Below are 12,929 nucleotides of genomic sequence, written 5' to 3'. Positions count from 1 at the left end.
CGAGTGTTCGAAATCAAGACTCTAATAACCACCACAAACAGAGGAAATGGCATCCTCTGTTTCAACAGTATATAATTATAATTATTATGTTCAACTACTGGTCTTGTGGCGAAAGAGCACCATGTTTGGTCTCATAAATTTCTCTCCATTCTATTCAATTCTGTGGCATAGTTAGATTTCAAAACAGAAATGGTCAAGATTCTATGGCATACATCTCAATATAAAATTCAAAGTACCACATAGATACATTAGATAGTATCCACACAGAAGACCTACTGGAGTAACACAGTGACCCAGTTATCCTTTTTTTTTTAAATAATAGTAATCACTAAAAGCTCAAAATCAAAATCATCTAGAGATTTGCATATATTCTCATTCTGAGGTGGCCGAGCAAGTGCTTTTGTGCCCACGAACGAATGCAGTGTCTTGGTGGGGTGGGGTTGTTGATTTTTGTTATGTTCCTGAACCTTTGAAACGCTTAATTTATGAGGAGGCAAAACCGACATTGGCCCTGGTCAAACCCTGCTTCAATTCAAATACAAAAATGATTCTTGCCTTGAAATGTCTCTAGTGCCTGGAACAGGAAGTGATTACAGGCCGAGGTGCTTGGTTATGTGACAAAGCTGACAAAAATTTTATGCTTCTGTTAATATCATTGCGTCATTTACGGTAATCACAGTAAACATTAAGTTTCAGGTAGCTAAAAAGATTTTACTACTATGCATTTTGTAAAGACAAGTTTATGAGGACAGTTGAAAAGCATTGTGTATAAATTCGGAGATTGCCTAAAGGACTTTTACTGCACATCTGGAATGCGGCAGAAGATTTTCTTTAGCTTGGGGGGAATTAGGCAATTAAAAAAGAAAAATACCGATCCAGGTTAGTGAGTCACAATAAAACCTAAGTGGTGCAGAGTGAAGATAATAACAAGAATTCATTAATTATCTGTGCAAACAGCAAGTATATTGAAGACTATAAATGAATCAGTCGGTAGGGTTATTGATGGTCTTTTGTGGTTTGTTTCCTACCCTAATTGTTGAATTTGAATACTATAAAGCAGCAGCAGGTTAAATTAAAAGAATAATTACATCACCTTTGAACAAGCGGTTCAGCAATGTAAGATCAAACATTGCACTGTTTTGATATGGAGATGACATTTCATGTATTTCCTTATCTTACAATTGGGTTACATCACGATAAATACAATTGTTATTAAAACTAGGAAATGGCTAAAGAGAAGCACACTGTTCCAAAGTGGACCGTATCCATGATAGCAATTTACTGTGATAAGATTCCAAACTGGCCCAATCATAATTCACGAGCACTTGCACCACTGAAACATTCTTTATATCAGTCATCTATGTTCTTCATGTATTCCTTTGAAAGTTTATTTTCCATTATCAACTGTTGTTCTTTGATCAGAGAATAACCCGCTTCTAGTAAAGCATCCACCGTTTGCTATCCAACCAAATACAGAAGCAGAGTCAACTTCAATTGAAATATTTTCACAAAACCAAATGAAGATGTTTATAGGAAGAGAAGAAACGAAAGAATCAAGACAAGACAGTCAAATATGTCAACATGATTTTCTTGAAAAGAATTCAATTCAATAAAAAAGAGACTACATTTATTATCTTCCATGTACTTGGTAGGAAACTACAAATAGAGAATATGCTTGCATAATAAAATCAATTATTGTTCACAATAATTATCTACTTTTTGATAAAATATTATTTCATTTAATGCTAGAGTAAATCGGTCAAGTCAATTTGGATCTAGTCATTTCATATTGTCCAACAATCGTCAACTGCTAAAGGAGATCCAGAGCAATATTTCATCACGACTAATTTGATCTACAGTCAATCTGGTCAATTATTGCACCATCACTGGATACAGAATAAATGCAGAAATAGAAAAAGGATCGATAAATTTACCTCTGGAGGAATAAATACAGGAAGGCTTTGGTCCTTTCTTCTTTTGAGAAGTTTGCTTCCGAAATTTTCAACACCTCCAATATCATCAATCCACTAAAATCCACCATGTATTGTGTTATTATAAACCAGCTTTCATGAAAAAATTAATTAAATTTGGATTTTGATCTTGCATTCCAGCTCTATAATCTCATGTATAAAGGCATTTGTCAATTATCATCGTTGAAACTTGAAACATCAGTTATGTCCAGCATTGGTATTTATTTATTACTATTTTCTGTAGATATTTGTATTAGTCATACTCCTGTACCGTGGAAACATATTCCCTTAGTTAGATAAATAATATTAAGATGTAAGGTGATAGAAACATATACATTACGACGTAAAGGTTCTCCCTCTAGATTGTTTCTCTTTACGTGACATTTGATAAGAGCCTTTATGACCAAATGGTGAGGAGTTGAATCCTTGACCTTGGGAGAACAACATAGAAGTTATCCTTTGTGATTTGAGAGCCTAAAGCCCTATAAACTCCACACTAACAGTGTGGGAGCTGCGTTTCATTTCTAGCAATTGGATCCTAACAGACTTTCAACAGATTGTTCATCCCAAGTTCCAATGGGATTTTAAGTACATAATTATTTTACTAATAAGGAGTTTGCAATGAAGAAGCATAATGCCTCAAAATCTATCTGATAAATGTGTGAATAATTTCAGTAGTGCAAAATAATTACATTCAAGAGTCACATAAATCGAGAATCCTTTTTTTGTTCTTCTCTTTTTTTTTTTATATTATTTGTACTGCCTAAACTTACTGTAAGTATTTCAATAATAAAAGTAAATAAAAATTATAGTTTTGCATTATCGATGTATAGAAATAATTAAGATCAAAATGTAAACTTACCTTTAAAATAGATCTGTCATAAGTACGTGATCTTAGAGCTCCGTAAAAGTCCAATGCTGAGAACAAAATAATTGAAAAATAAACAAACCATGATATCCCAGACATGATGCATTCAAAATTCTATCATTGGTAAAAAGATGGTAAGTACAAGATACTTAAAATCACCCGCAGATAATAACTAACAAACATGGAATTAAATAAGATTTTATATGGACAAGCATGAAACTGAAACCATATCATACGAACCCAAGAAAAATAATTAGGCAACCGTGACTCTTCTTTCCTGTTACTTATAAAATAAAGAACATGTTCTTTATAGCCACACTCTCTCTAACAAAATAACTGCTAATTAACACTTTTCTGGACCTACTGTAATGCAGTGATAGAAACCTCTAAGATGCGGATCAGTTAGTTACCTTGATTAGGGAAAGTTTTCACAACCCTTTCAACTTCATCCCTAGATATACCATCTTTCTCATACATTCTGTGAACGATATTCAGGATATCTTCAAGGTTTGGTTGCCTGTTCCACATTTACAGACAGCATTTTAATTTTAAGGAAGAGTGGAATGGTTACCTGCCTCCATCAAAACAGATATTTCCAACTCATTACATAAGCAATGTGATATATGATGTAATCATTCCAAAATATAGCTTTATCAAAAAACAATTATCATGAAAATTCCACCTGCAACACTAATGGAAATCTTATACTAAAACCTTGTATTTAAACATGGACCTTCAGCAACTACCTAAAAATGGTAAGTATAACAATCCTTGAATAAGATGGATCGCAGTTTACCAGTAAAACTTATCCATCCTTCCATCACGAATCAGCGGAGCATAAATAGTTGAAAAATCATTCCCTGTTACAATGATTGGAATTCTGTTTGTGATATCTGAATCCCGCCAATCTTGGCCAACACTTACTCTTGTAGGATTGTCTGACAGATTCATAAGAGTCCCAACAACAATTTGATTGTTGACCGTCATTTGAGTATTCCCTGTGTGAAAGTAGCAACATTACATTCAGCAAATGGTTGATCAAATATCAGCCACACTAGAAGATGCAGGACACACAAACACAGTGTAGTGAACAAAAAAGGGGATATGACCCAAAAATTACCGTATTTATATTATTCCATTCTAAATCAGATATAGGCTTACCAAATCTACCAAGTCCAGCATCAATATCATTGATCATCAAACAGCTCATTTTCCCCTGTATCAGGAAAGCACAACTCCACAGTTTCAGAAGATTAAACAATTGCAATAACATTGCTCAACCCAAAACATAGGTATTGAAGTTAGACGTAACACAAATATGGACAATCTTATATTATTTTAACCAAATTTGTCAGCCTACGCCACACTTAAGTATAGACATTGTTCAAATAACATTAGACTGTATCCTCAGATCAAGGAATTACAGTAAGATTATAAGCATGAATATTCAAGGTAGAGCTAAAGTAAGGTTTTTTACTTAGAAACATTCATGTTATGGGTTGTGCACACCATGGGAGGTGGACCTTTCCCTTCTTCGTAAATTAGATCCCTTTGATGGTAAATATGAATTAGAATTTAGGCACCGTTTGTTTAACCTAAGAAAATTAACTCTTGCATCCAATGAAAAGCACAATTTCCAATGCAATTTGGAGAAATGCATAAAAAAAGATGGGAAGATAAAACAATACAAGTGGATGAATATTAAGCTAACAGTCTTTAGGTGATGAATAGTCTCTAATAGCATAATCAGAAGCACACATATTACGTTCAGAAATAGGCCATATATAGTAGCATTCTTTTCGGCCTACAACACAGGGAGGTTAAGCTCTGTTGTTTGATTTGGACATATTAGCGCTTAGTTTTAAACATGTTCTAGGTTATCATTAATAATTTTTTTTTTAATTTCTCTCTAGTATCTTCATCAAATAAATAATAACTCAATGCAATATTTTCATAATACTTTAAAGGAAGAGAATATTGCAGTGTACAACCTCCATAAAATATAGAATAATATCTTTTCCAATGCCAAAATCATGTAATCAATCACATAAAATAACATGTTAACTTCGTAAACAAGACATACTGAAAACTTTAAAACTCCTAACTTGGTTCTGGACCACTTGAGATGCTGTTCTATAACGCTCGCGAATCAATTTTCCTGGTTCTCCTGTAAATGAAAAATTGGTAGGATGGGGTAACTAGACCAGTTACACATGTCTACGTACGTAAACATATGGTACTCAAAATTAAATAAACTGCACAAGCATTCATTATTAACCAAATTTAGAAATAAGGGGTAAGAACTAATGCAATGAAAATAATTTTCAAATAATCCCACCAATCATTTTTGAGTGTCAGATGGAAGAACTAGTTTGCATCAGTTATATGGACACTGTTTTGTCATTTCTTCAATGACTTGGTAAAATTGTCTATTTTTAACAATTAAAGCAACCGACTTACCAGCTCTCTCTGATTCTAGTTCCCCAGCAGACATAATTACGGGTTCGATTCCCATGGTCTGAAATATAAGTTCTGTTTGAAATGATTTCCCCTGTCCTTTTCCTCCCCAAATACCTGGAGGAAATTGAAAGTAAAGATTAAATTTAAAATAGAATGCACAGAACATTTCTAATTGCATATATAGACTATGCATGAAGCCTGGAAATTTCTTTGTGCCCTTAGTCATAGGCTTCACTTTCAGACAGATTAAATTTAAAATTACAATTGTGAAGTAATATTAGACTAAAACTGGACAGGGTACAGGTTTTCTGAGAGAGCATAAATCTCACAAACACATTCGAGACAGAGACAAATACAGTTATTAAATGATACAGTAAAAGCAGGAACCTAACGACAAGTAGTTATGTTTACTTTGTTTTGGGTTTTGGACAGACTACAGGAACATTCATTTGCAGTTGGTATATACCTAGAATTAAAGGAACTTTAGTGTTGAGGATATGAGCTAGGTAGTTCTTGACAATGTGACATACTGCATTCACAGAAAAAGATAAGTTAGGTAATGTGCACAATATGTAAGCAGCATTTTAAAATTTGAGCACAGAATTATATATTAAGAAAAGGAAAGACGGATGGACCACATGTAAATTTTGTGATTCTAAAAGAAATTGCCTGGAAGATTAGATAAGCGCGCGAAATAAGTAAATGAATTTAATTGAATAAGTTAAGGAAGCAGGAGTATTGACAGAGTGACAGTCTCTGATGATGAGATGAGCTATAATAAATAACTTTTTCGACCAAGCTCTCTTACTGCACCAAAATGAGTTATTAGCAGAGTTTCTTCAGAAGGGTCCATTTTGAGAGTGCTTACCCACTTTGTCCTGTGAAAAATAGGAAGAGAAAGGAAGGTGAAAAAGGCTAAAGTGTGGAGAAAGTTGAATGAGTAAGAAATTACCATGAAGAGAGGAGCGATGTAATAATCGCCCTGAAGGTATTCAAAGGACCTCGTCACTTTTTGACGATAATCAAACACAATGTCCGCTGCACAACAAAAACAAAGGAAGAGAAAAATGCGGTGTTTGGAATTATTACTGAAAAAACGCTGTGCGTAAAAAGAGAGTAATAATAACATTAGACTGACAATCTTTGCCGAGAAAATCGCCGACGAAAAGGGAATCGATGACGCCGGCACGTTGGCCGACGGCGATGTTCATGTTATCAGCCTCTTTGCCAAGTCTGTACAGATAGTCTCTTCCCTCTGCGTCCTTCGCCTCCCATGACGACTGCTCCGACAATCGCTTCTTCTTCTTCTTCTCCTTCTCCTCACCGACTTCGCTGCATCGAACACGCAATTGAGCTCTGTATGCATGTTGATACTGTAGCACCCTTGAGTTTGGATTTGAATTTAAATTTAAATTTGAATTTGGAATTGGAAGCCACAGAGGTGAATGTGATAACCACCTCGCCATCTCGATATGACAATTCCCCGCCACTCAATCGCATTTCCCTCTCTTATACTACCATATCCCTTTTCTAACATTAAAAACTAATTAATTAATTAATTAATTATTCACTATATTGTTCTTCTCGTCTTATCATTATCAATTCAATTAATTTATATTAGCCTTTATTTTAAATTTGACTAAATTAGCAGCAAGCAATTTTAAGAGCGGTTAGAAAGAAATTAATTTGAAAATGTTAGATAGCGGTAATATTTGTTGCAGCAGATACATTTGATTGAATAGACTATAGTCCGGTGTTGTACGGAACACCGGAAGAGGGAATCCAAGAGTCGGCGTCTAAGAGATAGGAGGCAGTGAAATGGGCTGCTTGGGCCGGGTATCTAAGGACCGTGACGCCGGCCCAGTTAACTCTGTCGTCGGTGTTAGAGCCCGGCCCAACATTCTGAAACTCGATGTAGGTGACTTTGTCGGTGGGCTGGTGGGGCATGGGCTCCCAACCTTTAGGATCGACGATGGAGTCAATGTACGAGTGGAGGATGGCGACGGTGGAATAGGGTCTCAGGGGACGCCCAAGGCTCGCATGCACCTCTCTCTTTCTGTTCTCATCCTCCGGCGCCATTCTGAATTCGCATCTTTGGAAACTGAACCCGCTTTTCTCATTCGGATCCTCTCGCGACTGAGCCGTGAACGTCACGTACTCTCTGTACCGCGCGTACACCATGCAGTCCTGGAACACCGCCGCTGCGCTGCCGTAGATGAAGTCCACCGTGCCGTAGATATCGCACTTTTTGTAGAACTGACGCCCGGAAACCGCCCACAGTGTGTCCTGGAGTCCTTCGATGGAGCATTGGAAGAATATGCTCTTGTCTGCCTCGTTCCGAACCGCCACTGCACTGCTTGCGTTCAGCCCTGCCCAGTTCGCAAATCCCATCTTCGCTGCCATGAACCCATCTCCACGAATGTCTGCAAACCAAACCAACCTATTTCATAGTTAAGTTAAAACATCACTTATTTTAAGAAAACATTTTCTGTTTTCGTTTCTCCAAGCACAAAATATTGCGTCAAACTTTTAACATTCAAGTAGTTTTTTTGACAATAACTAGGAATCTCAACAATTATTTCACAGTGTCACCGACGTCCACCGACTAATTAGGTCATTGTCAAATACATACCCATACAAAAGTAATAAAATAGTTAGGTTAATTAAGCACTGTAATTTACCTCTAAGCTGTTCGCTTCAACACTTTTACTTAATACATGTTATATGAAATGAAAAGTTATAAATTTTTATACTTAAAAAAGAAAATAATGTATGAAATCAATGCAAAATATTTCTCTGTTAATAAAGTCACATAGTAGTACTCCATATTGAAATCTGTCACAATCAAATCTCCCTTCAATTTGCCGGTTGGTACAACACCCAATAAATATTACTCAATATTCTGCCTTCAAACATCAAATATATAGATCAATGCAAGAAAAGTTAGGTTATAATGATCCAGAAAGTGAGAGAGAAGAAAATTAATCCTATCATCTCCTTGAATTGAAGCATCAATTACGATGAATAAGACGTTAAATTGGTGCATGTGTTAGCATAAAATCTCCCGTTTAGTTTACTCCTTCTGATTTTTGTAGACAGTCTACTTATGAGTTGCATGTGATGTTTGTAGGTACAGAAAACAGAAACCAAAAGACTTAAAAGCTAGAAGACATGAAAATTAAGGAGCAGTGAAGGAAAGAGATAGAGATTAGTACGTACCAATGGTGGAACCATTTTGGTAGCCTACTATTTTGGTGTGGTGAGGTCCATCTCCAAGGAGCCTAATGTTAGTCTTATGAGGAGGAACGAAGAGGTACTCTTGATAAGTGCCTGCTCGTACGTGAATGGTATAGGGTTTATCACTCATGTCAGGAGCCTGCATAATGGCTTCACCCACCGTTCTATAATCTCCACTTCCATCCTTCGATACCACAACACTGCTACTTCCACCCTGCAGCTGCCACACTGAAACTGAAACAAATATCAGCAACACTGCGCTTTTTCTTGACTCCATCATCAAAACATGCAATGATTTTCTTCCTTTCTCTCTGTATGTATATATATACAACCGGTTCGGTGGAAACCACGTTGACTTCTCTACACTCCATGCATGCTAGTTGTATCTGCTTCAATATATAAATAAAAGCAAAACAAAACTAATATATATAACCTATTATTCCACCCCTGAACTTCCAAGGGAAACCCAAGAGAAACATGGACGTTTTAAATCATTTTTGGCGTTCCAGTTCAACCATCTTAAACGTAAGAAAGAGGGTGTATGGGAGTTAATTTTCTTAATTTTAAAATTGATCGAAAATTATTCAACAGTAATATCCTAAAGCAACTGAAAACCAGGTATAAAACTCCAAATGACAGTGCAAAATTTTCCTTTTTGGTGCAGGGAATCCAATGAATTTATGTCAAAACTATGTCGCATGAAATTTGTTGTGATTAGAATAATATTTTCAACTCAATTTATCTCTTAGAACTGACGGGGTTGGTTAACCAAAAACATGGATTCGGTAGGAGCAGTTGGCCATCCCCGAGGAAATAATAATGGTTCGTTTTGGTTCAGAATAATTCTTTCTTTTTTCAGTAAAGCTATCTTTTATAATGAGATATACTTGTGAAAAGTATTTGTGTTTTTATAGAATAATAATGTTTATAATCTGTGCTAAAAGAAACTACAAATACAGCAACTATGGTTTTGTTGTTGATTATAATTATAATACGAATATTGGCATTAATTAGTTTGTTACTTTAGAGTGTAAAATGAAGGTGAATAAATGGCGTGGGAAGGGTGAGAGCGGTAGGTGAAGGAGAAGAGAGGAGTGGGTAGGTATAGAAAGTCTTTAGGAGTAAGAAAAAAGAGGCTTTCATTTGATTGGTCCCATTGTCTGTCTTGTGGCTCTGTCTCACCAACCCCAACCTCTCTCGTCCATCAGATCATCCTTCACTCTTTTCTTTTCCATTTCTGCCCTTCACCAACCACCACCACCACCACCGTAAAAACTCATCCTTTATTATTATTGCTGTTGCATTACAAATACATAAACTATCACGAACCCAGGGAAGCTCCGAGTTCCTCTTATCCTAGCCAAATACAAATTTTTTCTTGTTTTTCCTAGGTTGGTGTAATTCAGGAATGGCCATTGAAACAGAACAGGGGAAGGAGTTCATTTTCAGGTCCAAGCTTCCTGATATATACATCCCCAAACACCTTCCCCTCCACGCCTACTGCTTCCAAAATTTGCCAGACCACGCCTCACGCCCCTGCTTGATCAATGCCCCCACCGGAAAAGTCTACACCTACTCCGACGTCGACGCCACCGCCCGAAAAGTGGCGGCGGGCCTCCACAGATTGGGCGTGCGACAGGGCGAGGTCATCATGATTCTTCTCCCCAACTGCCCCGAATTCGTCTTTGCGTTTCTCGGGGCGTCTCATCGTGGCGCCGTGGCCACTGCTGCCAACCCCTTCTTCACCCCGGCGGAGATTGCGAAGCAAGCCAAGGCATCCAAGGCCAAGGTGCTCATCACGCAGGCCTCTTACTACGAAAAGGTGAAGGAGCTGGAGGAGGTGAAGTTGGTGTTCGTGGACTCGTGTCCGGTGGCGGAGGCAGATGGCGGTCACGTCCATTTCTCAGAGTTGTGTGAGGGCGAGGGGGAGATGGATGAGGTGGAGATAAGAGCGGATGACGTGGTGGCATTGCCGTATTCGTCGGGGACAACGGGGCTTCCGAAAGGTGTGATGCTGACGCACAAGGGGCTGGTGACGAGCATTGCTCAGCAGGTGGATGGCGAGAATCCGAACCTCTACTACCATCCCGACGACACCATCCTCTGCGTGCTTCCCCTGTTCCACATATACTCCCTCAACTCTGTTCTTCTCTGTGGCTTGCGTTCCAAGGCTGCCATTCTCCTCATGCCCAAGTTCGACATCAACGCCCTCCTCGCCCTCATTTACAAACACAGAATCACCGTTGCCCCCGTCGTCCCACCCATCGTTCTCGCCGTTGCCAAGTCACCTGATCTCGCCAACTACGACCTCTCTTCCATCAGGCTCTTCAAGTCCGGCGGAGCTCCTCTCGGTAAAGAGCTTGAAGACACTGTGAGGGCCAAATTCCCCAACGCCAGACTCGGCCAGGGTTACGGTATGACCGAGGCAGGCCCTGTGCTCACAATGTCCTTAGCTTTTGCTAAAGAACCCATGCACGTGAAAGCAGGTGCATGCGGAACCGTCGTGAGAAACGCAGAGATGAAGATCGTGGATCCTGAAACCGCCCAATCCCTATCTCGAAACCAGTCCGGTGAAATCTGCATAAGAGGCGACCAGATCATGAAAGGTACCTACCAACCTACTCTCATTGTTTCTAGTTTGAAAAGCAAGGGGAACATTGATTAAGGTTGTTGAGGTGGCGTGTGTTACAAGAAAAAGGTAAATGAATAGTTGAATGAATGAATGGATGAATGAATGATTCAGGTTATCTAAACGACAAAGAGGCTACAGAGAGAACGATAGACAAAGATGGGTGGTTGCACACAGGTGACATCGGTTACATCGACGATGACGATGAGTTATTCATCGTTGACAGGTTAAAGGAACTTATCAAATACAAAGGGTTTCAGGTGGCTCCGGCTGAACTCGAAGCGCTTCTTCTCACTCATCCTAACATCTCTGACGCTGCCGTCGTTCCGTAACTCTCTCATCTCACCTTAATCTCTTCTATACTAAGCACTGTATGTATTATCTTCTAATTAATCATAAATTTCAGAATGAAGGATGAAGCGGCGGGAGAAGTACCTGTGGCATTTGTGGTGAGATCAAATTCTTCCATCGACACAACCCAGGATGAAATCAAGAACTTCATCTCCAAACAGGTCGTGTTTTACAAGAGAATAAACACAGTATTCTTCGTTGATGCAATTCCCAAGTCACCCTCAGGCAAAATCTTACGTAAGGATCTACGAGCAAAGCTAGCAGCACCAGCAGCTGTATCAAAATGATGTAACATCAACGAATCCTACGATACGATGTTCTAGTTTTTATATTTTACAATGTCCCCAACAACCTTCAACAAGACACAAGCAACAGCCATTATTGAGAGCCTTCATCCTCCTCTGTGTTACGTATTTTCTTGTACCTTCGTTTGTAACAGCAGTGTATAACTTACGAGTGTGATATTTTTTACACAGTTCTCTTCTTCTGTATAAATTTCATTCCTTCAACAATTTTCACCCTTTATAATAGCAAACTATTTAATTCAAACAAACTCGTGTTTTCTATATTTTATTTAATTATAAACAAACAATCATCGACATTAATATTTTGTCTAACGCTTATAAATATTTCGACCACGTGAGGCTTATTAATGTCCCATAATTGGTTATATATCAATATCAACCCGCTTGCACCTCCCTCAGAGTAATCTCAAAATTTATTATTGCATATTTTGCAATTATATTCTGTGAGATAAATTATTTCGAAGTTAATATTAGAAATGATTTAACCATACACTTAATAAACAAATGTTTTAACCCATATAGCGTGTAGTTTTTATTAATGCAGATGTATTTTTATTCTCTTCAAAATGTAATTGGGTTTTCACTGTAGAAGAAACTTGAACCCATTATTTACCTTAATATATTTAATAAAACAATTTATATAGCCATGAAACCATAAATTTGTATACAAGGAAATCTTAAATTTTCGGAAAATACATGCAAATATTTCTAGGAATGTTTTTGATTAATTAATATATATATTTTAAATATTTGCAGTAAACATAATTTTCAAACTAGTAGGTTCTAGAAAATTATGGTTCTTAAAATTTCTTCATTATGAACTCACCACGTGATAATCGAGGAGTTTTAGGTAAGATAAACGTAATATCGTTTTGAATACATGAGATTTTTATTTGGAGTTTAATCTAGTCTAGTCTAGTTTTATTTGAAATGTGATTTTAGGTTTGAATATTTTAGTTTGTATTTAAAAAATTATATATATATATATATATATATATATATATAATGTTTTTTTTTACTTTCTTAAAAGATATAATTAATTTACAAAAGAAGAATCGTTCCTTATACCTATTTAGACATCATGCTAAAAATGATCACGACTTAATTTA

At 37.2% G+C, this 12,929-nt stretch overlaps 3 protein-coding genes across 3 annotated transcripts; 1 reads left to right on the top strand and 2 right to left on the bottom strand.

Annotated features, from left to right (window-relative positions):
• Nucleotides 1-1,067: 1,067 nt before the first annotated feature.
• On the bottom strand, nucleotides 1,068-6,800 carry LOC108333969 (ribulose bisphosphate carboxylase/oxygenase activase, chloroplastic). Its single transcript, XM_017569504.2, has 12 exons — nucleotides 6,437-6,800; nucleotides 6,251-6,336; nucleotides 6,167-6,176; nucleotides 5,765-5,827; nucleotides 5,299-5,412; nucleotides 4,944-5,005; nucleotides 4,000-4,054; nucleotides 3,635-3,836; nucleotides 3,249-3,355; nucleotides 2,833-2,888; nucleotides 1,935-2,027; nucleotides 1,068-1,458 (listed from the first exon to the last, which is right to left on the bottom strand). Exons 1-12 carry the CDS (start codon nucleotides 6,762-6,764, stop codon nucleotides 1,351-1,353), a joined length of 1,284 nt encoding a protein of 427 aa, XP_017424993.1. The 5' UTR covers nucleotides 6,765-6,800; the 3' UTR covers nucleotides 1,068-1,350.
• Nucleotides 6,801-6,964: 164 nt separating this feature from the next.
• On the bottom strand, nucleotides 6,965-9,373 carry LOC108333970 (pectinesterase). Its single transcript, XM_017569505.2, has 2 exons — nucleotides 8,518-9,373; nucleotides 6,965-7,721 (listed from the first exon to the last, which is right to left on the bottom strand). The coding sequence occupies exons 1-2, from the start codon at nucleotides 8,813-8,815 to the stop codon at nucleotides 7,042-7,044; spliced, it is 978 nt and encodes a 325-aa protein (XP_017424994.1). The 5' UTR covers nucleotides 8,816-9,373; the 3' UTR covers nucleotides 6,965-7,041.
• Nucleotides 9,374-9,705: 332 nt separating this feature from the next.
• On the top strand, nucleotides 9,706-12,027 carry LOC108333968 (4-coumarate--CoA ligase 1). Its single transcript, XM_017569502.2, has 3 exons — nucleotides 9,706-11,141; nucleotides 11,279-11,492; nucleotides 11,571-12,027. The coding sequence occupies exons 1-3, from the start codon at nucleotides 9,944-9,946 to the stop codon at nucleotides 11,800-11,802; spliced, it is 1,644 nt and encodes a 547-aa protein (XP_017424991.1). The 5' UTR covers nucleotides 9,706-9,943; the 3' UTR covers nucleotides 11,803-12,027.
• The last annotated feature ends 902 nt before the right edge of the window (nucleotides 12,028-12,929 follow it).

This window comes from Vigna angularis, chromosome 11 (assembly GCF_016808095.1).
Source record: "Vigna angularis cultivar LongXiaoDou No.4 chromosome 11, ASM1680809v1, whole genome shotgun sequence".
NCBI lineage: Eukaryota > Viridiplantae > Streptophyta > Magnoliopsida > Fabales > Fabaceae > Vigna > Vigna angularis.
The sequence above is the reverse complement of the archived record's forward strand: the minus strand, read 5'-3'. Positions and strand labels throughout refer to the sequence as shown.